The 24,600-nt window shown below is 37.1% G+C and overlaps 1 protein-coding gene across 2 annotated transcripts in view; it reads right to left on the bottom strand.

Annotated features, from left to right (window-relative positions):
* Positions 1 to 8,684: 8,684 nt before the first annotated feature.
* The window catches only part of TUBGCP5 (tubulin gamma complex component 5), a 36,048-nt gene continuing 20,132 nt past the window's right edge, over positions 8,685 to 24,600 (bottom strand). For both annotated transcript variants that reach the window (XM_079128434.1, XM_079128435.1), the window contains 13 exons: positions 23,565 to 23,767; positions 22,182 to 22,297; positions 21,104 to 21,372; positions 19,948 to 20,146; positions 19,118 to 19,306; positions 17,681 to 17,863; positions 16,403 to 16,487; positions 16,183 to 16,303; positions 15,274 to 15,452; positions 13,959 to 14,084; positions 13,294 to 13,382; positions 10,267 to 10,367; positions 8,685 to 9,327 (listed from right to left, as the gene is read on the bottom strand). In XM_079128434.1, coding sequence (XP_078984560.1) covers positions 9,281 to 9,327; positions 10,267 to 10,367; positions 13,294 to 13,382; positions 13,959 to 14,084; positions 15,274 to 15,452; positions 16,183 to 16,303; positions 16,403 to 16,487; positions 17,681 to 17,863; positions 19,118 to 19,306; positions 19,948 to 20,146; positions 21,104 to 21,372; positions 22,182 to 22,297; positions 23,565 to 23,767 — 1,907 coding nt within the window. In that variant the 3' untranslated portion in view covers positions 8,685 to 9,280. The remainder of the gene's footprint in view (positions 9,328 to 10,266; positions 10,368 to 13,293; positions 13,383 to 13,958; positions 14,085 to 15,273; positions 15,453 to 16,182; positions 16,304 to 16,402; positions 16,488 to 17,680; positions 17,864 to 19,117; positions 19,307 to 19,947; positions 20,147 to 21,103; positions 21,373 to 22,181; positions 22,298 to 23,564; positions 23,768 to 24,600) is intronic.

Raw genomic sequence — 24,600 nt, 5'->3', positions numbered from 1 at the left:
GCTTTTGGGGGACACCTCATATCCAAGCCATAACACCACCCACTACTGACACTTCTCATTTCTTTTTCACCCTCTCTGTAATTTTTAATGACCTGTCTTCAATTTTATTAACCTTTTCTTCTGCAGTGTCAGCACATTTTCTGGTAAGCCAGTCCAATGAATTTTTAAATTTCAGGATTTGTATTTTATAGTTCTAAAGTTTTTAATTTCTCTCCTGAAATATATATTTGACCATGTATGTCATTTTTTTTCCAGTAAATTATTCACATTTTTTTGTTGTTGTGTTGAACCCAGGGGTGCTCTAACACTGAGTTCCATCCTTAGCCCTGTTTTGAAACAGTTCCTAAATTGCTCAGGCTGGCCTTGAGCTTGTGATCCTCCTGTGTCAGTCTTCCAAGTCTCTAGGATTACAGGCAGATACCACTATGTCTGGCTTCAGTAAATTTATAATAATAATTTTATTTTTTCGAGGTGCTGGGGATTGCCAGGCTCTCATACATGCTAGGCAAGCTGCTCTACCACTTAGGCACATCCCAGCCCCCAATAATAATGATTTTAAAGTATTTATCTGCTCATTTGAATAACAGCCAACTGTGGATCTGCTTTTATTAATTGTATTTTTCCTTGATAATGGGTCACATTTTGTTACATGATTCACAATGTTATATAATAACATAAAACTTGTCCTTCAAGTTTTATAATTCTATTCTAGACTTTGTGCATAAAAGAACATTAGAATCAGGAAGTATAGCAAGACTGTAGGAATCAAGGTTAATAGGAAAAGTTATCCACTTTCTTATATACCAGCAACTATAAAGTGGAATTTGAAATTAAAAACATAATACCATTTACATTAGCACAAAAAAATGAAAATCTCAGGTACACATCTAACAAATTATTTATAAGATTTATATAGATAAAATTATGATGGAAGAAATCAAAGAGCTGAATAAGTAGATGGTCCATGCTCATGAATAGGAGGAAATATTGCCAAGATGTGTTTCCCAATTTGATCTACAGATTCAATGCAATCTTTTTTTAAAATTCTTAGTCATAGATGGACACAATACCTTTATTTATCTTTATGTGGTGCTGAGGATTGAACCCAGTGCCTCACATGTGCTAGGCAAGTGCTCTACCACTGAGCCACAACCACAGCCCTGATTAAATGCAATCTTAATGAAAATCACAGAAAAAAACTTTTATGAACATCAACAAACTGATTCCTAAGTTTAGAAGGAGAGCCAAAACAAAACAAAAACAAAACTAGAACAGGAAACACACTGAAGAACAAAGTTGGACATTTGATACTACCTGACTTTAACACAGAGCTACATCCCCAGCTCTTGAACACAGGAAAACAAACAAACACAAACCAACCTAGTCGACTTTGGCGTGAATGAGTTTCTTTTTAGATATGAAAATAGTCATGATACGTGAAATAATAAGCTTGACTTTAATGTTAAAAACTTCTGATGTGTGAAAGACAAAATCTAAAGAATGAAAAGATAAGCCACAGACCAGGATAAAATATTTTCAAAAGACACATCTGATGAAGGACTGTAATCTGAAATATACAAGGAACTCTTATTATTCGAAAATGAGAAAACAAAAACAAATTGAAGTCCTGGGGTTGTGGCTCAGTGGTAGAGCACTTGCCTCACATGTATGAGTCACTGGGTTCAATTCTCACTACTCCATATAAATAAATCAATGTCCATTGACAACTAAAATATATTTAAAGAAAACCTGAAAAGTGGGTCAAAGACCTTACCAGATACCTCACCCAAGAAGATATAAAGATGAAAAATAAGCATATGAAAAGACGTTCCATATTATATATCACCAGGTAAAAGAAAATTGGAACAGTGAGATACTACTATTGTACACCTATTAGAATGCCAAAAACCTGGAATACTGACACCATTAAACTCTCACAAGGATAAGAAGCAATAGGGATTTTCACTCACGGCTGGTTGGACACCAAATGGAAGACAGTTTGGCTGTTCCTTTATTTTATTTTTTGGTACTGGGAATTGAACCCAGGGGTGCTTTACTATTGAGCCACATCCTAGTCCTTTTTATTTTGAGATAGGGTTTTGCTAAGTTGCTTAGGGCCCCACTAAATTGCTGAGGCTGGCCTTGAACTTGTGATTCTACTGTCTCAGTCTCCTGAGTTGCTGGGATCACAGGTGTGTGCCACTGTGCCTGGCTTGGCAGTTTCTTATAGTATATACATTTTTGTTTTGTTTTGTTTTGTTTTGCAGTGCTGGGGATTGAACTCTGAGCCTCACACATGCTAGCACTCTACTGTTATATCCCCAACCCTAATTTATTCTTAATTATGATCTGGCAATTGTGTTCACTGGTATTTACACAAAGGAGCTGAAAATTTATGTCCACACAAAATCCGTGCATGGATGTTTATAGAAGCTTTATTTACAACTGCCAAATCTTACAAGCAACCAAGATGTCCTTTAGGAAGTGAAAGAATAAACTGTGGTACATTCTGATAATTGATAATTGAGTATTATTCAGCATTAAAAATATATATGAGCTAGCAAGCCATGAAAAGACATTAAAAAAAAAAATCTTAAGTGCATATTGCTAACTGAAAGAAACCAGTCTTCAAGCTCTACATAATTGTATGTGCTATGGTTTAGAAAGTTCCCCACAGGCCCTTGTGTTAAAAGGCTTGGTCACTAGCCTATGGTGCTATTGGGAAGTGGTGAAACCTTCAGAAGGTGGGATCTAGTGGGAGAAGTTAGGTCTTTGGGGCATGTTCTTGAAGGAGACATTGGGCCCCTGGCACTTTCCTCCTCTTTGCTTCCTGGCTGCTATGATATGGGTAGCTTTGCTCCACCATATGCTCCCTGCTACAATGTTCTGTCTCGCCACAGGCCCAAAACAACAGGGCCAAGCAACCACAGATTAAAACCTCTGAAGCCAGGAGCCAAAATAAGCCTTTCTCCTTTTAAGCTGATTATCTCAGGTGTTTTGTTACAGTAACAGAAAATTGACTAACAAAGTATAATTCCAATTAGATGACATCTGGCAAAGGCAAAAATTTAAAAAGAGCAAGACTATAAGTTGCCAGAGGTTGGGAAGGGGAAGGGATAAATAAGTAAGTCACAGAAAATATTTCAGGGCAATGTAAGTATCTGTACATACTATAATATACTATAATGATGGATACATGTCATCATATATTTGCCTGAATCTATAGAATGTACAACACCAACAATTTCATATAAACATTAGATTATTAATCTCAATTAGATTTTTATAAGGCAAGATGCTAATTTTACTCTCCTAGGCGAACACTAAAAAACTCCTCAAAATATACAGAAGAAGAAATGATAAGGGAAATACAATGATGTACTAAAAAACATATATTTAAAACAAAGAAAGGTAGCAACAGAGGAACAGCATAATCAAAAAGACTTGGGAAATTTAGAAAACAAATAGCAAAAGGGCAGGCATAAATCTTTATCAATAATTATACAATATTAATTATAATTATGTTCAATATAAATGAATCAACTCTCCAGTTGAAAGGCATGGATTCATACATCAGATTTTAACAATACCTAATTATGTGCTCTCCCAAGAAACACATCTTATTTATTTTTGTACTACTGGCAATTGAACCCAGAGGCTTGCAGATGCTAGACAAGCACTCTATTGCTAAGCTACATCCCCAGTCACCGGGTTTTGCTAAATTGCCCAGGCTGTCCTTGAACTTATAAATCTCCTATCTCAGCTTTCGCCATAGTTGGGATTCAGGCATGTGTCGTCATGTTCAGTTTAAGAGACACACTTTAGATTCAAAAACTCAAATAGGGGCACTTTCCTAGCATGCAATGAGATCCTTAGTTCAATCCCCAGCACTATAAAACAAAACAAAAAACAAATGTAAAACCCAAAGACATAAATAGGCTGAAATTGAAAAGAAGGTGGATAGAAATATACCATTTAATAAGAAAGTAGAAGTAGCTGTATTATTGTACAAAACAGACATGAAAAAGAAAACTGTTACTAGAAACCAAGAAAGATATGTTGTGATAAGTTATCAATCCATCTGCAAGAAGTAACAATTATAAACACGTATGTAATTAACATAGAGCTCCTAAGTACCTGAAACAAAGCTGACAGCATAAAAGAGAAAGATAATTCAGAAAACTCAGATAATTCAGACGACCATTTCAAAAATGGATAGAACAACTAGACAGACTTGAACAATTTTAGGTCAGCTGGATGTAACAGAAATCTACATTTTGTTCAACAATAGAATACATTTTCTTCTCATCTACAATAGAGTATCTTTTAAGATAGACCATATGCTATTTCATTTAAGTCTATTTCTAAAAATATTTAAATCATACAAAATATGTTCTTTGGTCACAATAGGATGAAATTTGAAACCAATAGAAACTTGAGAAGTTATAAATTCATGGAAATTTATCACATTTCTAAATAGCAAATGGATCTGTTATGGTTTGGATATGGTTTTAGGGTTCCCTAAGGATTCATGGGTTGGGAGCTTGGTCTCTAGTGTGGCAGTGCTAACAAGTAGGGCCTAACAGGAGGCCCTCAGCTCAGGCCATTGGGGGAGCTGTTCTTAGAAGGGACTAAGTTAATAAAACTTGTGGGCTCCCTGAGCTCTAAGAGTGACCCCAACTCCTTTAGCTTTGCCTTTCTGCTTTGCAGTTGATCTCTCCCTCTTGCACATGCTCTTGTCATTCACTAGAGGACAAAAACGTGGGGCTGCTGCATCTGGGAATTTCACCTACCAACATTTTGAACTAAATAAACCTCTTTTGCTTATAAAGCAGTCTGTCTCACAATTTTGTTATAGTAATGGAAAACTGACTAATACAAACATTGGTACTGGGAGTAGGAGATTGTTGCTAATAAGGAATAATTCTAATTGTGTAAGTTATCTTTGGAACTGGGTTATGGGTGGAAGTTGAGTTTGGAGGAGGCTACAAAAAGTTTAGAATGCTGTTAGGAGAGCAGTAGTGTCAATTCTGGTGGGGGTTCAAAAGACAAGATAGGAACTAGTCTCAGATGGAAATGTGAATTCTATTAAAAACTGGACTAAAGGCCATTCTTATTATACCAAGGCAAAGACGTTGGATATACTGGGTTCATGCCCTAAGACTTTACAGAAAGCCCAAATTAAGAATGACAGAATAGGGGCTAAGGATATAGCTCAGTTGGTAGAATGCTTGCCTCTACCAGGGCACAGACCCTGGGTTCAATCCCTAGCACTGCAAAAAAAAAAAAAAAAAAGAATGGCAGAATAGTTTATTTAGTGACAGACATTTCAAGACAAGTCACACAGGTTGTGGTACAGGTATTAGTGGCCATTTTTAGTCCGATTTACAGTGAAACTCAGAAGCAAAAGGAAGCAGAACAAAAAGATTTGGAAAATTCTCAGTTTGGCCAGGGAAGAAGAAAGTTATGTAAGGGTGCACCAGACATTAAAGGAATGCTGATGCTCAGGACAATGGGAGAAAGGAAAAAGGCCTCAAGGGCATCTTAGAAGTCTTTGAGGTCACCTCTTACATCGGGAGCCCAGCCTATGTCAAGGGTAGAGTAGTTTCATGGAACCCTGGGGGTTTTCTCTGTGTGCTTCAGATGGAGGACTACCTTGGGATTCTTTTCCCTGAATTTAACCTGGAGGCAATAAACTTCCCACAAAGAAAAGCTCAAGACCAGATTTATTTATCAGAAAATTCTACCGAAGTTTTAGCTTGGTGTAGTGGGCATGCCTGGAAACCCAGTGACTTGGGATGCTGAGACAGCAGGTTTGCAAGTCTGAGACCCGCATCAGCAATTTAGTGAGACGCTATCTCAAAAGATAATGAAGACTGGGAAAGAGATCAGTGGTAAAGTACCCCTGAATTCAATCCCCAGTTAAAAAGAAAAAAAATTCTACCAAATATTTAAAGAAGAATTAGCAATGATCCTTCACAAATTCTTCCAAAAAGAAGAAAAAATGGAATACTACCCAACTCATTGAAGAAGGCCAGTATTACTAACCAAAGATGCTGCCTGCCAAATGTATTACAAGTAAACTATAGATCAATATCCCTGATGAACATAGGTGCAAATATACTCAAAAAATTTAGCAAACTGATACCAACAGTATATACAATAGATTATACACCATGACTTAGTTGGATTTATCCAAGGATTGCAAGGTTTGTTCAATATACAAAAATCAATCAAAGTATAAACTCTTTATTGGACAAAGGGGAAAAAACCTCACATGATCATCTTAACAAATGCACAAAAAAGCACCTCACAAAATCAAACATGATAAAAATACTCAATGTTGATTTGAGGGAACTTGTTCAAATCAATAAAAGGCATCTATTAAAAAAAAACAAACAAACAACTAAATTACGTTGGAAGACCAAAGCTTTCCCCTTAAGCCAAGAACAAGACATGGGCATTCTCTCTTAGTTTTATTTATCACTGTATCGCCATTTCTCGCAAGGGCAATTAGGAAAGAAAATAAAATAAGTCATTCGGATTAGAAGAAGTAAAATTATTTCTATTTGCAGATGGCACCTTTACACAAAATCATAAAGAACACACACACGTGTACATGCCCAAGCCTACCAGTGTTAATAAACTAGGTCAGCAAAGATGTAGGATAAAAGATCAACACAGAAAATCAGTTATGGGGGCTGGGGTTGTGGCTCAGTGGTACAGCACTTGCCTAGCATGTGTAAGGCACTGGGTTCAATTCTCAGCATCACATATAAAGAAATGAATAAAATAAACATCCATCAACATCTAAAAAAATTTTTTAAAAATTTTTAAAAGAAAAATCAGTTATGTTTCTATATATTAGTAATTGCCAATTTCAAAATAAAATGTAGAACACAAGTTCATTTGCAATAGCATCAATTATAATAAAATCCTTAGGAATAAATTTAAAAAATACAAGTAGTATACTGAAAAATAAGATATGATTGAAAAAAATTAAAGGCCTAAATAAAGAATAAAGTCATTTCATATTCCTGGATTAGAAGATTTAAAATTGTGAAGATGGTAGTAGTCTTCAAATTGGTCAACAGACAATGCAGTCCTTATCTAGATTCCCATGGCCTTTTTGGCAGCTAGACAAGCCAATCCTAAAATTCAGAAGGAAATACAAAGGATCCAGAATAGCCAAAACAATCTTGAAAAAGAAGACAATCAGAGGACTCATATAATCTGATTCTAAAACAAACTACCACACTACAGTGATCCAGTTTGTGTGGTAGTAGCATGAGGACAGATATAAATGGATGGAATAGAGCTGAGAGTATAGGAACAAACCTGAAACATCCACGATTTATTGATTTTCCAAAAATTCATGGGGGGCCAGCTATGGTGGTGCACACCTATAATACCAGCTGTTTGAGAAGTGGAGGCAGGAGGACCACAAGTTTTGAGGCCAGCCTCAACTTAGTGAGACCCTGTCTCAAAAAAAAAAAAAAAAAAAAAAAAAAAGGCCTGGGGATGTAGCTCAGTGGTAAAGCACCTGGGGTTCAATCCCTGCTATGCTCCGCTCCCTGCAAAAAAATAATCCAGTGGGTAAAAGAATGGTCTTTTCAACATATTATGGTGGGATAAATAGATATATACACACAAAAGAATAAATTCAGACCCTACTTCATACTTGTACCATTAAGGACTAAAATTTCATGTGCTGCCTTGATGTCTTTGAGACTCTCAGGGATGTAAAAAGGCCTGTGAGTTCCCCTTCTCTCACCTGATAGCTCCCCTTTCAGGCTATCCACCTGGCACCCTACCTGGTTCCCAGTCTAACAGATTTCACCTCTCTGCCAGCCACAAAATTATCCAAACCAGTCACATCCTCCTCTGAGGGACCTGGGATTCATCCTGCCCTCTAGTTACTATAAAACCTATCTCCTTTATATTTTCCCTCTTATTTTGATCTAGGAAAAAGAAAAAGGGGACAGGAATTTCGTGAAAACAGAAGATATATCAGGGGAGTAGAAGAAGGGGATTGAGGAGAAGGAAGAATGAGAAAAGGAAGGAGTGGTGGAATGCATCTGACCAAACCTTCCTATGTACATATATGAATATAGCACAGTGAATTTCATTTTTATGTATATCCATAATGCACTAATAAAAAAAACCCCAAATAAATAGAAGAAAGATCAGTAGAGAAAAAGTGAACAGGGAAAGAGAGGAGGAGAGGGGAAAGGCAAAGTAATGGGGACTAAATCAGAGCAAATTATATTTCAAACACATGTCAAAATTTCCAATATTGTGCATAACTAAAATGATCTACTAAAAAAAAAATAGTTATGCCATATGGTAATCGAGAGGGGAAAAAAATAACCCTGTCTCCTACAGCCCCTGCTTGTTCATTTTATTTTCATTATGGTCTGAGGGTATACTTCCTATGATTTCTATTTTTTAAAAAAGCTGCTAAAGTGTGTTTTATGCTCAAAATATATAATCTATCTTGGTGAATGTTCTGTGTATTCTGCTGTTGGATGAGTAGTTTAATAAACGACTGTAAATGTCAGTCTGATCCGTTGACTAATGTTCAGTTCAACTCTGTCCTTCCTGAGCTTCTGTGCCTACATTACCCATCTGTTTTTGCATGGTCTTCACATGCCAAGAAATATACAAAGGAAATGTGGAAAAACTGAATGGTAAGCATAATTTTATTCAAGATATCACTGGTTAGTTCCCCCAAAATACCAAACAACATTACGCATCAACAGCTGGCCTTAGGTGAAGCTGGATTCATATATTAATTGATATTTTCCATTTTGGAACTTCCCAGTCACATAAAAATATAAATACTTTAAGGATTGTCAATTTAAAACAACTTTTTGAGAAGGTGGAATGTAAAACTCTATATAAAAACTCCTGTGACCAATATACAGCAGCAGCAAGAGAACTTTAAGAGCATTGGCTTATTTTTAATATCAATAATTATATTTTCAAAAGATCATATAATTTACATTTAAAAGTACCAATATCATAAATTTATAGCTTATAGTAGGAAATATAAGAGTAAATGGCCTATGTACACTTTGCATTATTTACAGACTCCTATATACATACCCTATGTACTTTCCAATAATCCCGAGAAAACACTTATAATCCATTTGTTTAGACTGTGAACAACAGTTTTTAAAATGAATCAAAATAAAAAGATTTTCGCTTCTTAGCTGCATATGGTGTAACTATATATGTATGAGGATGAAGTCTGAGGTCCATTGTACACTGAGGATATCTAACTTTGTTCCATGCCAGCCATGAGTGATAGTGCTAGAGATTCCACTGTAAGAAAAATGTAAAAAAAAAAAAAAAAAGTTTAAAGACTTTTAAATGTTTGAATAAACACTGTAATAAATTCAAAATTGAAAAGTATTTAAATGTGTTCTATTTTAACTTAAACACTGATTTTTTTAATGTATAATAAGGATGACTATATTAAATGTAAATGGAAAAGAGCAGTATGATTTGTTTCTATTTCAAAACATTTTAATTTTGAAAACAAAATCTAGGCATTTCATTGAACAAAGTACATTTGTCTGATGTGACATAAAACCTGGAACCTGCTCATGTCACACTGCCACCTTCTATCTTATGGATGACACCTAGACCCCAGCACCAGTGTGGATCATTATTTCCTCTTACATAATCAGAACACAGTGCTTTTTAAATGTTTACCTATTTTTTAATAAGTGTACTACAATCTGAACATGCAAAAATGGGGAAGAGTTTAACTCTACATACATTCTTTACAAAAAAAAAAAAAATCAGAGATACTACTTAGTTCTTTGTTTCCACAGATTAACAGCTCTTTCTTCTCTCTACCACCACCCCTCAGACTGCTCTAATTTTTATACACTCGGTTCTAAATTGTCAAGGAGAGGCAGCCTTGGAAATTTTAAAAGTTGTTAAAAAAAAATTCTATCTTTTGGAAATGAACAGTTACAAAGTCTACATATGATTACTCTGTCAGCTTCTTTATTTGGGTTTTAGGAACCCACTGGTATAATAAATGGTAATTAGAAAGCAAAGTCTTTAGCCCCAGGGATCTGCATCTGATGGTCATGAGCCTCACTACCTTCTGAGAAAACAATTCAAGGCATAGTACCTTCCATTTTTGAAAAAGGTGAGAAGAGCAAATTCTTCATGAGATCAATACAAAACAATGACATACTTAGCTAAAGAAAATATAAAAGTAGTCATACTATAACATGATGTACTCACAATGGGGAAAAGATCCTCTACAGACGGCTTTGTTTAAAATGGTTACAAGAAACATGTGACAGTTTTTAAAATCAGACTCCATTTTCTCTATAGATTCCATTCTAGGAAAGAAAGTTGCAATTTATGTAAGTACATAAAGGCTTACAAAACATACAAAACATATAGGTAGGCTACAAAATATCTTTGGAGTAATTTCAAATGTATTTTAATTATTTAAAATTCTAACTTTAAGATTATAAAAAGAAATACAAAATATCCTATCTTACTTTCAGATAAAATTTTTCAAAGTAGTTTATGAAACCATGCTTTTTCCAGGTAATATTTACTTTTGGAGCTACAATGATTAGGGATATTCCCTCTTCCTTTTCCTTTATGTAATTCTGTATTTCTATATTTTACAAGCATATAATCTCTGTGAATAAAGAACAAATTCAGGATATAAAACCTTAATATTTGGAATTATTAAAAAGAGACTTAAAATGGGAACTACCCAACATACACAAGAGAGAACCTCCCCATTGGCTCCCACACGCCTTTGCCCATCTCTGGCAGGCACCCAGGGGACTAGCCCTACTTACACCTCCTCAGCCCCACCAGTACTTAGATGCAAATTTGAGACATCAAAGCATCTTGTTCATAAATATTTTATAAGTGTATACTTTAAAGATTTCTTTCTAAACAGAGCCACACCATTTGCTTAGAAATATTCTACAATTATTAAATATCGCATAATCAGTGGGTACTTTGGCGAATTTCACCTACAATTTTTCACTTTCCAGCTTTAAGTATAAATCAGGATCAACTAACTTCCATAAACTGTGATGGCTGTTCATATGCTCCTCAAGTCCCCCTCACTCCCTGCTTTTTTTCTCAGAATTTGTTGAAGAAACCACAACAGTTCAAGTTTAGCAAACCATACATGCAGCAGCGATTTTCTCCTCCACCCCATAGTGATGTGGAAAGAAGTTTTGCACTTTGAGAGGGCAATAACAAAGCAAGCGAAACTTCTATTTCATCCCTGCAAGCACCAATTTTGCCTACTTAGTTTCTTTCTTCAGAGAACAGCCACGATTTAAGATTCTGAATGACACCAGCACTATCATGAGCTCTCACTGTTTTAAAGACATGGACTAAGCACAAGCTATTGTCATTAAAAAAAAAAACCCAGTTAACCAGACGTGCACTTTTATTTCAGCGAAGTAATAGCAGAATTATCACTTCATCACCCTTACAAATAAGGCAGGGATTAAACATTGAGCTGTGTTTTCAAGTTAATTGTTGAGGATGGTGGGGCTGGGGGTGTAGCTCAGTGGTAGAATGTGTGCTTAGTATATACAAAGCCTTGGGTCTGATTCCTAGCACAAACCAACCGCCCCCAAAATTTAAAAAGCAAAACAGAAGAAGAGTTCTACTGAGATAGGTGGGCTCTTCAGGAGAGAAAAAGAGACCCTCAGGAGTTCTACAAGCAGAACCAGTCACGCTTGTCCCTTTAGTTAGACAATTGTTAATTTAAGTGTCACCACATTCAAAGACTTATCCAATGTGTCCACAAATGATTTACAGCTAGACTGCTTAACCAAAGAGAAACATTCTGAAACCCAAAGGATTGTCATGGGACCTGGTTTTCAAAGCAGCTTGCCTGAGCTGGGTGTGGTGGTGCACACCTGTAATCCCAGGTACTCAGGAGGTTGCGGCAAAAGGATCACAAGTTCAAAGCCAGCCTCAACAACTCAGCGAGGCTCTGGGTAATGTAGCAAGACCTTGTCTTGAAATAAATAAAAAGGGGTGGAGATGTGACACAGTGCTAAAGCACCCTGGGTTAAATCCCCAGCAACAAAAAGGAAAGAAAAAAAATAAAAATAAAAGAAGTTTGCCTGAGAACCTGCACATTTCCTCCCAGGAAAACCATACATATTATCAGACAGTTCAACCCTGGGTGCATCACTAATCTCTTCACTGAGAGGCTAGGGGTGCACAACTCTGCCTTTGGGTGTGTACATTTTTACTCTCCTTAAATAAATCTTTGGTGTGCCTTGCTTCTGACATATTCTGAAATTCATTTCAGCAGGAAAAGAACCTGCCTGGGCTGGGCTGAGGGCCCACTTTCCTCTTTGGAGAGACATCCTTGGATGCCTACTTGGTGACATTACCGATGGGAAGAAGAGTTCCTGAATCCTCAACTTTTCCATTGACTTTAGGGCATTTCCCTTTTTACATGACATGCGCGAATGACAAACATACTGAAAAGTAAAATACACATCTGCTGCCAGGCAGGGTGGCCCATACCTGTAATACCAATGGCTTGAGAGGCTGAGGCACTAAGCAACTCTGTGAGACCTGTCTCTAAATAAAATACAAAATAGGGCTGGGGATATGGCTCAGTGGTTGACTGCCTCAGTTAAAACAAAACAAAACATATCTGTTAGCAAGCATACAAAATATAACTTTGGACTATAAACTTAGCATGAAGTCCAGAATTCACTTTAAAATGGTTCAGCAAGTTTTAGGGTGGGGTGGGTAGAGGACAAAATATAGAACTGTCATGACAGGTAACTGGGAAGAGGGGCAATGGGCACTCAGATTTGTTATGCTGTCCTCTCTACTTCTATATATGTTTGAAGGTGTCTGTAATAGAAATTTAACAAAACACAAATACAACCTAAGAATATTTGCCCGTCTTAATGAAAAGACCTCAAACTTTTCTGTTTTCTCTCTCATAAAAGAATCACACAATTCCTGATGCTGCCTAGTTAAACAAATTCAACTTTATTTTTTTCTTTTTTTTGAAGTATGAGGGACCCAGGGCCTTTCAGATGGTAGGCAAGTGCTCTACTACTGACCTATACTTCCATTCCTCAAATTCAGTTTTTAAATTCTTAATTATAGTGGCAAGTGATGTGTTGCCAAGATAAAAAAACAAAACAACAACAATAACAACAACAACAACAAAAAATCTCTCCAAATGAAGCCAGTTAGAAGGGAAGTTGACACAGTCAGGACACAGACAGTCACGGGGCACACACTTACTGCCAAGCCCCAAGGCCAGCCTGCCAACCTTCTGCAAACATGAGAGCCAAGTTCAACACCTTCATGATGGCTTCCTTCACAAAGCTGACCTGGAGATTAAAGTCAGGAACAGAACACAGAATTTATAACTGTGCTTGGATACTGATACCAACACTTTCACCTAATTTAACTAAGTCACAGAAAAAGCTCATCGGTGCTGTGACTGCCTTCTATGTATAAGGAGGGTGCCAGACTTCAAGGCAAGTCCACTTGGAATGGGTCATTTGTTCACACGATTCATGAGGTACTGGCAACAAAGTGGAACCAAGAGGGCAAGCAACCACTGTGGGATGGTCATTTAGTTCAATGGTTGTGATACTACTCAATCCCATATATTCACACTAAGCCAAACACACAATTGTTCCAAAATTGCGACCTAATTTTCTAAATAAATCCAGGTGTTAGGCACAGGGAGTGTTGACTGTGGTAATATAGTTCTCATGTTTTTCTTAGAAATATAACTTTCAGGGCAGACATATGTAACCTCATTTAACCCTGTCCTTTCTAAAAAAGATTCTGCAGGACAGTAGCTTAATAATCACAAAATTGCAAAGCAGGTAGACATTCCCACTTGCCCAGTTTTCCTCCTGCCTCACTGGCCACATGTGTTGTGACATCTCCCATACCTTTTCTCTCAGTAGACATCGATCATGGATGGTTGACAAATACCTATAGTGAATTTTAATCAATTGATCTAAATCCTTGGCTTCCTCAACTTGATGCTGAAACTCCAGCCCAGTACTATGAAGAATCTTGGAAGAGAAAACAAAAAGCTTAATCAGCATACACCATTTTTGAGGGTGGTGTGCTGTACACAAAACTTTCTACCAGCCTCTTCTACTCCTCTCAAATTCTTCCTTCATAATCACATCCTCCTGTAAAGGATGACTGGACCCAATGGTGTTCTGATTCTGAGATGACAGTAGGCCTTGGCACAGCCACTTGCACACTCAACACTGTACTTCAGACTAACAGGCTTCCTGGTGGGAAGGGGCAAATTCATCAAATCAATTAGCAAATGCATTGATTAAAAAACAATTATCAGGAAAATTTGTAGTAAATGTACTTATCATTTTTGCAATTAAAATAATTTTAATGCATTTATGTTTTTAATAAGTTCCACTTTTATACATAGTATTGACCTGTTTCTAAAAGAAACATAGATGTACTTTGAATAGAAAACAAAAAACTAAGTAAGAACTTAAGTTCCTATTTAACACTTTTAATAATCAAGGGCACAAAAGCAGGCTGGTGAATGCCAGTATTGCAATCAGGGGGGACACAGAGCACCCTGCTCATCTTTCACACCCCAAGTACAGGTTTCAAGGGTTCCTTCATCAAATAAGAAAGGCTTTAGAATTTATGTACCAGAATGGTTATAAATGAAGGGGTAACTTTATTTCTTTTTTCTTTAAAGCAAACTTTAAGTGCCAAGTAAGTTCTGGCCTCTAATAATACTACTACAGTTCATATATTGGAACTTCTCTTTCAGAACTTCCTCTAGAACCAGTTTTAAGATATGTAAGAAAAGTAGTTTCATTTACTTTTTAGTGAGTTACTTCTTGTTTTTGAGAAAAATGTATTTAATCCAGCTGTACTTTCCCTATCTTGAGGATTTGGGCTGTTACTAAATATCGAATCCAGCAGTCACCACTGATCAAATTTAGTGGACTATGCAGCATGTTCAGAAGGAATTCCAAAAGAGGAGCTCTGAGTGTGCCTGTCCTAAATGGAGGGGCTGTAGTCTCTGGACACATGTGCTAGTAAATTAAGGAAAAAAAAATCCTCCTGCTGTCTTCTTATTCTGTGATTAAATTTTATATATGTCCATTTTCACAATTTATAAGTATTTTGGGACTCTTTTGACAAATTCATATGTCATGCTCTATAAAAAATTATATACATAAGGTGACAGAACTGAGGTAGATGGCAGACACCAACCCTGGTCATGATGTAGTTGTGTAAACTGTTCACAAAGTGCATGAGCTTCACTCTTAAGAGGAACATGCGATGGATCTGCTGTCCTACTGGTTCCTTTTGTGATCCAAATTGAGCAACTGTGTCTTGTTCACTCAGAAGGCTTTCTTTAAGATGTGGTTTTTCAGCAGTATTTGCAAGTTCTGTAAAGGATTGAAAGAGCACAATGAGTGGAAAGCACTTGGTTCAAATCCCACCACACCATTACATGAGGAGGGAATTCTGGGGGATGAGGCATAGGCACTGCTGGAGCACTGCGACAGGGACACACCAGGACCCAACTTCAGTGCCTTTGGAAGATAAAGTGTTAAGAGCTCCCTGTATCGTTTGTTACCACTGTCATGAAACATGTAAAGGTCCCATTAACTTGTCATTTGACTTTTGCATATTCTAAAAAGAATATTTATTTGGGCCAAATTCCTAATTAGCTATTGAATTTCAGACCAACCCTATGTACAACTTCTTGATACTTCTTTTCTTTTTTTCCTTCCCTCCCTCCTTCTATCTCTGTCTTTATTTAGTACTGGGGTCTGAACCCATGGATGCTTAACCACTGAGCTACATTCCCAGTCCATTTTATTTATTTTGAGACAGGGTCTCAACAAGTTGCTGAGTGTCTTGCTAAGTCACCTAAGATGGCCTCAAATTTTGGATTCCCCTGCCTAAGCCTCCTAAGTTGCTGGAATTGCAATTATGTGCCAAAGTACTCAATTTAGTATTTCACTCAGAAGATATTTTAGGTCCATAAAACTGTTACTATAAATACACATTAGTTTGGCATTTGTTTACACATTTAAAAAATCATCAAAAAATACCAATATTTTTTCAGGGTTAAAATTAAATTGCCATTTATCTGTTAAGAACAAATCTTACCACCAAATAGTAAAACATCCAGACTATATTTTGCCCATTTTATTTGCAATAGGAGAAGGAAGACCTGATTATAAATTTTTTGACATTCCAAACTTATAACAATGTCCACAGGCCATGGGACCTATGGAAACAAAAACAAAATGAGAAAAGGAAGTAACCTATACTTACATTTTTAGTTTTAATAGAAAACAATGTTTATAAAAGGAATACCCACACTCACCTTATAACTCAGGGTCAGACCATCTAAGGTATGAACAGGTAGTTTCTTCTTAGCTGTGTCAACATTTTCAAAAGATATAGAAAGTCTAAATAAAAAAAAAATTCAGCTTTAGCTTGTAACGATATTATGCTCACATAAAAAATGCTCTTTTAAAAAATTAGCATTTCAGCATTTATGTAACATTTTAAGAGACAGTGCATTTCATAAAACTCAATTATGCTAACAAATTCATGTTCTCCAGCATACATTCCAGAACAGAATTAAGTTTTAGAAATAAGGAAGAGGAGCAAAGATTTTAAACAAAGGGCTAGCTACAAAAGAGATACTTAACAATGATAATAAATTAAGCAGAAAAAAAGACAAAGTTGAGGAATAGGCCAGGAGCTTAATTCTGGTAAAAGGCCAGCTTGAGAAGATATAGCCCTCTGCTCAGGTGTCGGGGAGAGGACAGAAGAGCCTCCTCAGTGAGCCAGGCGTGCAGGGAGTGCAGAACCGGAGTGAAAGAATGTGATCTGTTTCTGCAGCACGGTGCTGCACACTGCTTCAGCCATGTGTTCCTGAGAAGGGTTTGAATAGGACTCCCATAAGAAAGCAAGCCAGTAACACAGAATTTAGGAAAGCGCTGGCTCCAGGCGATACGCTGGCACGTGTCTTTATCTCATGTGGCTTTCAAAACAGTCCTGCTAGCCCATTTCTCCTCCCTCTAGGGACTCCCAGCCCAGTGCAGACTGGCTGTCACCTTCATCACACAGAGGAGACAGGGCTGCACCAAGCAAGAAGATCACCCCCAGGTCATAGATGGGAGAGCATGCCACTGTGGGCCAGAGGGAAATAGCACTTAGAGAGGCCAGAAGTATTGCCAAATCCCAGATATGTGAAGTACGGTAGGAGAGAGAATACAACACGTATGTATTTAAGTTATGAGGTTGGGAAAATAGAATCAGAAAGAAAAGGCTCCATTCCTTGAGAGATGAAGCCTGGCCTCACTGTTGGGAAAAATCCAGAAGGGGCCTGAGCAGGAGTGTGGAAGTCACTTGTGAGAGTCAAGTCCTGTGGTGGAAGGGAGTGCGGCCGAGAGAGAATCAGGAGAGCTCTGAGTCAGCCCTGAGAGGCGTGGGCCACTATGCCCAACTCTGATATTCTAATATGTAAAATAAATAGTGAAACTTCTAGGGCTAATGTGAGGATCACCTAATCTATATAAAAAATCATATAAGACTTTTTGGTTCATGATTTACTTTATACTACTTAAAAGAAAAGGTGCCTCGCATATTTTACCGTGAACTGTCTTCAGGATAACGCTGTCCTACTGCTTCTTGAAGCTGGACATTAAGAAAAGAAACATTCTGCCAGGTTTCCTTTTCTCTTATTTTATCAAAAATTGATGTGTAGAAGTCATACATGGTATCTCCCCCCTCCATTAAGAAAAAATTTCTCATGGCCTGCAAGTACTCAACCAATCTGAATGGAGAGAAGATAGGGACAGAAAGATTTTTTTAAGTTCATAAGGCAGGATTCTAGACCAGTTCCAGGTTTGGCACACTGCCACCTGTAGTGAAATAGATTTACAGTCTACATCTACTAACATCAGAAATATTACTTTTTTTGATAATGGTTAAATTCTTAAAAAAAAAAAATTCTTTTTTTTTTTTTTTTGAGAATGGGTCTCACTAAATTGCTGAGACTGGCCTTGAATTTGCTATCCTCCTCCCAAGACATTGGGATTACTAGTGTGTGCCACCACACCTGGCTCCATGGTGTTTCTACTGTTAACATTTGGGGTATTTTGTTCCAGTCTTTTCTCCTATGAATTTAAAATATATAATTTCTATCATACTATGTATGTATCCTGCTTTTTTGGGGGGCACGGAGGGGGTACTGGGGATTGAATTCAGGGGCACTCAACCACTGAGCCACAGCGCCAGCCCTATTTTGTATTTTATTTAAATACAAGGTTTCACTGAATTGCTTAGCACTCGCCATTTCTGAGGCTGGCTTTGAACTTTCGAGCCTCCTGTCTCAGCCTCCTGAGCCCCTGGGATTACAGGAGTGCAGTGCTGTGCCCAGCTGTTTCCTGCTTTTTAAGCTATAGAACAGTTTATGTTATTTAAAACTCTATATTGACTTAATTTTTATAAACTTTATGAAGTTTGCACATGGATATGGGAACACCAATAGTCAACAGAACTAGTCATCTATTACAAGTAATTTCAAGTTTTTCATCCTAAAAGCAAACTTTATGATGGACATTTCTTTTTTTTTTAGTTGTCAATGGACCTTTTATTTATTTATAAGTGGTGCTGAGAATTGAACCCAGTGCCTCACACATGCCAAGCAAGCACTCTACCACTGAGCCACAACCCCAGACCTTATGATGGGCATTTTTGTACAAGTTTTGTATATTTCTCTTGGGATAGATTCTCAGAAATAAATAATTAAATTTCACAACACAATTAAGAAAATATTGATGGCTAACTGATCTTACCTGGATGTGTGTTTACTATACATCCATTTTCTACAATAATAAAAATTAACTTGAAAATACATTTTAAAATAATTTTTTAAAATCATTTTGTATAAGCCCCTGGGTTGGATCCCCAGCACTGCACATCCCTCAAAAAAACCAAACCAACAAAACCAAAACAAAACAACCCAACTGTTCTTAAAGTACAATGAACTGCTAACTATTTCCAAAACTAATTTACTCCTTGTTACCTGTAATCTTTTTTTAAGGTTTGCATGAGATTTCCACAACAATCTAAGTATTGCTTATCAATATGAGGATAGAGGCAAGATCTCAGTGTTAATTCAAAAGTCTGGCATGTCACAGATTCTGATGATCTATCCACACATATGTCACCACCAGAAAATTTCTCATGAAAGTCACTCTGCTCCAAATACAACCTTGAAAATAAAAATGTGAGGCATCAATTTTTATGAGCTATTGTCAACAGAATTCTCTTAAAACCCAGAGTCCTATTTTTAACTTTTGTCCTAAGATTAGCAATTATTACAAAGAAAACCTTTCTAGCCAAAAAGCTCTTTCAGAGTTGCTGCTGCCTTAGGGTCAGGTACTGTGGTTGGTCCTTCTATTAGGGCTGCATGCAGCAAATACTTGTCAGTCATCAGATAATATGTCACCTTGTGGTCATTAATGGCTTATTCCATTGGGCTAAGTGCCTAAGCATCCTAAGCCCAAGACACATCTTATGCACAAGAAGGCCCTGACCCAGTGTGTGTCCAATATCTGTCCAGACTTTCAGAAGCATATGTGGGTGAACCACAGCACTCTTGGGGGCCTGAGAGTACAGAGACAAACTGCTAAGGCCAAGTCTATAAACTTTTGCAAACAATGAGGAGGACCAATCATATATCTTAAAAAGGTAAATACACATTTTCTTGCTTTCTGTTCATTAGGAAGGAGAGGCTACAAGGGTTTTTTTTTTTTAAGGCTAGAAAGCCCTACCTGGCAGAAATAAACAGTTACTAAATATTGTACAGATGTTGCCATTTCAACCACTGAAAATCTTGCAGGTGTGTATCACCTTGCAAAGTTAATGGCCAGCAGTGGGTCGTGAATGTCATCCAGTTCAAGATGCCTTTCAGCTATGGACTGCATCTTAATTAGGTTCTCTTTGGTTGCTTGTTGATCAGTAAGGACCTGTGGAGTGGAATCTTCTCCACGTCGAAGACGTGACTGTACAGATTCCAAAAAGAGAGTATATAAGCTTTTTCTGTCTGCATCTGAAACATAGAGAAATATATAAGATGAATTGATAAGTATATAAACAAATATTGAATAATTTCATCTTAACAGAGCCTAATATTTTTCCTTTGGCTTATGAAGGACTATACCTATTTCTTTTACTTTTAGAGTACAGCAAAATTAAACATATTATATTCTCTGTTAAACAAGTACAAAATTCATGTTTAAATATCATAACATATAAGCTGATTTTATTCTGAGCAAAGTTAATATCTGAAGCAGGACACTTGAAAGTTAAGTTACTACCATACTGTATAACGCTATGATAAGACTTGTAGGAATCAAATTTCATTGGATAAAACACTGCCAACACTGGCTGTGGATAGCCTTTACAGCTTACTGTTCAATTAAAAAGGAAACACTGTACAATGCAAAAATAGTATTTAAAGTAGATATAAAATGAAATAACATATTACTGAGGTGATTTATAAGCCAAATAAATGTGGTCATATAACTCTGAAGGCTTTTTAGTCAGCTGGTAAACATTTAAATAAATTACTCAAAATGCATTTAAAAAAAAAAAAAATCACAATCAAAATTTTCTCAAAATCTATGATCAAGTCTGATTTGCTCATGAGAAAATTCCTATCTGCCAGAGGACATGGTACACAAGAGTTAAACAGTGCACTGAATTTAGAAATGTGGGAGAATTATATTTTTAAAAAACCACCAGTCCTAAGGAAATGAGGGAGGAAAATGCACATGGAACTTATTACTGTCTTTCCAAACAAAATGCTAAAAGTTCCCCATGAAGACAATCATTTTTTCGGTCAAGAGCACCATGATTATTCATTCAAAAAGAGTATAAATTCCATTCAAACCAAAGGCTCCAATGACTTTGAAACTACAAAATATTTGGACTCTCAGGATGACATGAGTGAATGGGGAGCAGTGGACTGGATGCTGAGGAAGACAATGAAGCAGGGACAGGATACCTCTGGCTGCCACCTGGCACGCAGTGCTCTCCGCACACCTCAGGTTCTTCAGCAGCTGCATTGACTTGCCAGCCATTATGATTTGCTTCAGGACAGGCTTGAGGAAGGACACCATGGTGTGCTGCCTGCTGGAGGGACCCTGGTCACTGCCAGAACTTGCGCTAGCATTGTCATTCATTTTTTCTTCATTTTCTGTCTTTTCCGATACACTATATAATGTGTAAGTTGCATACCAGAAGTCTCTGTGATTTACTGGAACATTTTTGTTCCTATGGAGATTCAAACAAATTTTAAACTGTAACTCATTCATTGCCTTGGAATAAAAGTCAGAATCCAATTTTTACAAAAATTCTCATGTGAGGCTGATGAAACAGGACCCAGCAACAGACATAAGATTCAGCTGAAGGAAGGCCAGTCCCTCCATGAGAACACTGTGCAAACTGTTACCTTTCTAGGCTCCAGGGACTTAAAGGTCCCTTTGCTGAGGTGTTCAATGGATAGCTACCAATAGAAAGCACACATCTAACCAGGCTGCATAACTGGACACTGTACAGATGTCCCCTGCAGTTTATACAATTTTGTCCAGAAAAATCAGTTAAAGGAAGGGGAATCATTATAAATGGATTAATATTTTCCTTAATTGTTTTATTAACTGTTATGCTAAAGGATAAAAAAACTACCTTATTCTGAGAAATAAATACATTAGAAGCATATCCTATAATATTTTCATATCATTTATCTTACTGATAATTTAAAATGGGAATAATCAGAATCATTTGATATCACCTAACTTCATTTTATGGGAAGCAGTGTGCATTTTAAAATCATTCGAAAACATAATTTGCTATGAAAAGCTTTGAGTGACATAAAACTTGAGGGAAGTATTTTTAATTGGCCAGTACATGACATTTTCTATGGATGCAATAGAACATAACTATGCCATGAGGGCAACACAGCTCTGTCATTCAAACTGTGCTCTCAGTACCGTGTGAAACTAATGAAAGCACTCAATTTTGACATGGGAACAAACAAGTGAAGCCAGCACCCAGCATGCCCTGTGCTGCATGCTCAGTTGCACCTCTGTATGATGAACTCCCTGGCACTGTCCCACAGGTGCCCATGCACAATCCACTCATCCACAGTCTGCAGATATGGTCGTACTGTTTCCACCCAAAGAGAGAACAGGAGGGAGACCTATGAAAAATAATGTGCACAGTCAGTGCTCTGAGCTCTTGTTGCTAGGTTGAGATGAGGCTTAAACATTTCCAAAATACCTTTAAAAAAGTGATTGAACTTTTCTATATTTTTTGAAACAAAGTAAGAAATTAAAATCCCAAAAGCATACACTATAAAATCCTTATGAAAAGTTCATCTAAATATGGAATGATTATATTATTTACCATTCACACTAAGACTGTCCTGAGGGTGAAAATCACACAGGGACAACAGGCATAACCTGGGACCATCCAGGCAGATGGCTATAGTCACACTGTCTACAAAGTACCACTAGCAAAATGTCCATTAAGGATGAAGAAATGATTTCATTCTTTATGATTCCCAGTAGGAAATGTACAAAGCTGAAAGAAACCAACCTTCCTTTGCACTGAACTATGATGCTAAATGGTGCAATGTTAAAATACTACAAGGATAAAATAGTCAAGCACTGAGGTCCTTCCCCCTTGGTAATGGTGCAGTTCCTCGTCCTGAACACAGAAGTGGTTTTAAGGATCTACATGTGTAAAAGTTTCATCAATTAATGGAAGCCGAAATATGCACCCAAATAAATCTGTAGCTTTCTAGATTATAGTTGCTACTGGATTTTGTACTTTTAAAAAATTGTTGCAAAAATGTATATAAATTTACCATTTAACCTTTTTCTTTTTTCTTTTCTTTTTGCAGTATTGGGTATTAAACCCAGGGCCACTGAGTCACATCCAAAGTCCTTTTTATTTTTTATTTTGAGATAAGGTCTTGTTAAGTTGTCCAGGATGGCCTCAAATTTGTGATCCTCCTACCTTAGTCTTTGGAGAAGCTGAGATTATAGGTATGTGCCGATGCACCTGGTTCATCTTAACCATTTTTAAGTGTATGTTCAGTGATTTCCATAACTATTTCATGATGTAACACTGAAACTCTGCACTCATTCTCCCTCCTGGCCCCTAGTAGTTACCTTTCCACTGTTTCTATGAATGTTACTACTTCAGGTGCCTTGTATCATAGACCTGTGTTTTTGTGTGAAAAAGAGTTAATGCAAATATCTACATAAGTCTTTGTCCTTGCCTCATCCTTCTGATGACCTTGGCAATTAAAGCTAAAAAGGGTCTTGAATTTGGAAGCTAACTTTAAAACTCTAAGCAACTGTCTGACACATCATGATATAAGCATCACTTAAGAAATAACTACAACAGAAATCTACCACTCCTTCCCCATGCACTGTATACCAGGTAGAGGTTACACTTACAGTTTGCTCAGAGGCTTCTCCAACATTGTCATACTCAAGAATGGCCTTGTACAGGGTGTTGAGCAGGTGAGATGCCCGGACAACATTCCGAGTGTCAGGTGGAACTTCTGCTACTCCAGTACTAAACACTTTGTGCAAAACCTTGAGCTGAGCCAATCGAGGTGACAGCTTGTCCACTACTATCGCAAGAGTTATCGTGGTATCTGCAAGCATCAATAAATCAAATTCAATAGCAAGGAAAAACATCTGTGCCCAAAATGCGATATAAATGTTAACAATGCTAAGCCACTTCTTTGGCTTTTGAAAAGGCATGGCCAAATGGGTTTTAATTTCACATCACAAGGAGTCAATTTTCCTCAGGAAAAAAGAATACCTGAAGTCAAGGAGAAAGACAACTCAACAGAAAAATAATATATAATGGAATCTACAGTTCACAGAAAGAGAAAAATAGCGATTCTTAATTAAACACATAGAAAGACACTCAACCTCACTTATAAAGAAAGAATGCAAATTAAAACTACATAAGGATAAAACTAAACCCCTTTATATGGTCTACCATTTTAGTGAGGGGGCAAGGGAAGTTGTGATTACAAAGGGTTAGCACAGCTTGAGCAAAACCCATGTGGTAGGCCCTGCTCCTTGTCCTGGACATGCAAGTGGGTGTATGGATCTAAAAGTGATAAAATGGCACAGGTCACAAAGACACTATGTCCCACTGCCCCAAGTACGTAATACTGGTGACCCCATGGGGTTTGCAGACTGGGTAATGTGTTATACCATACAATTTTCCCAGTTTTGATCCTATAATGTAATTACAAAAGGTTTCACCACTGGGGAAAGAAGGGTGATGGGAACATGGGTCCTCTACATACTACTCTTTCCTCTTTTTGGGGGATGGGGGTACTGGGGATTGAACATAGGGGCACTTGACCACTGAGTCACATCGCCAGACCTATTTTATATTTTATTTAGAGGCAGGGTCTCACTGAATTGCTTAGCGCCTTGCTTTTGCTAAGGTTGGTTTTGAACTTGAGAT

This window comes from Sciurus vulgaris, assembly GCF_902686455.1.
Source record: "Sciurus vulgaris genome assembly, chromosome: 2".
Lineage (NCBI taxonomy): Eukaryota > Metazoa > Chordata > Mammalia > Rodentia > Sciuridae > Sciurus > Sciurus vulgaris.
The sequence above is the reverse complement of the archived record's forward strand: the minus strand, read 5'-3'. Positions and strand labels throughout refer to the sequence as shown.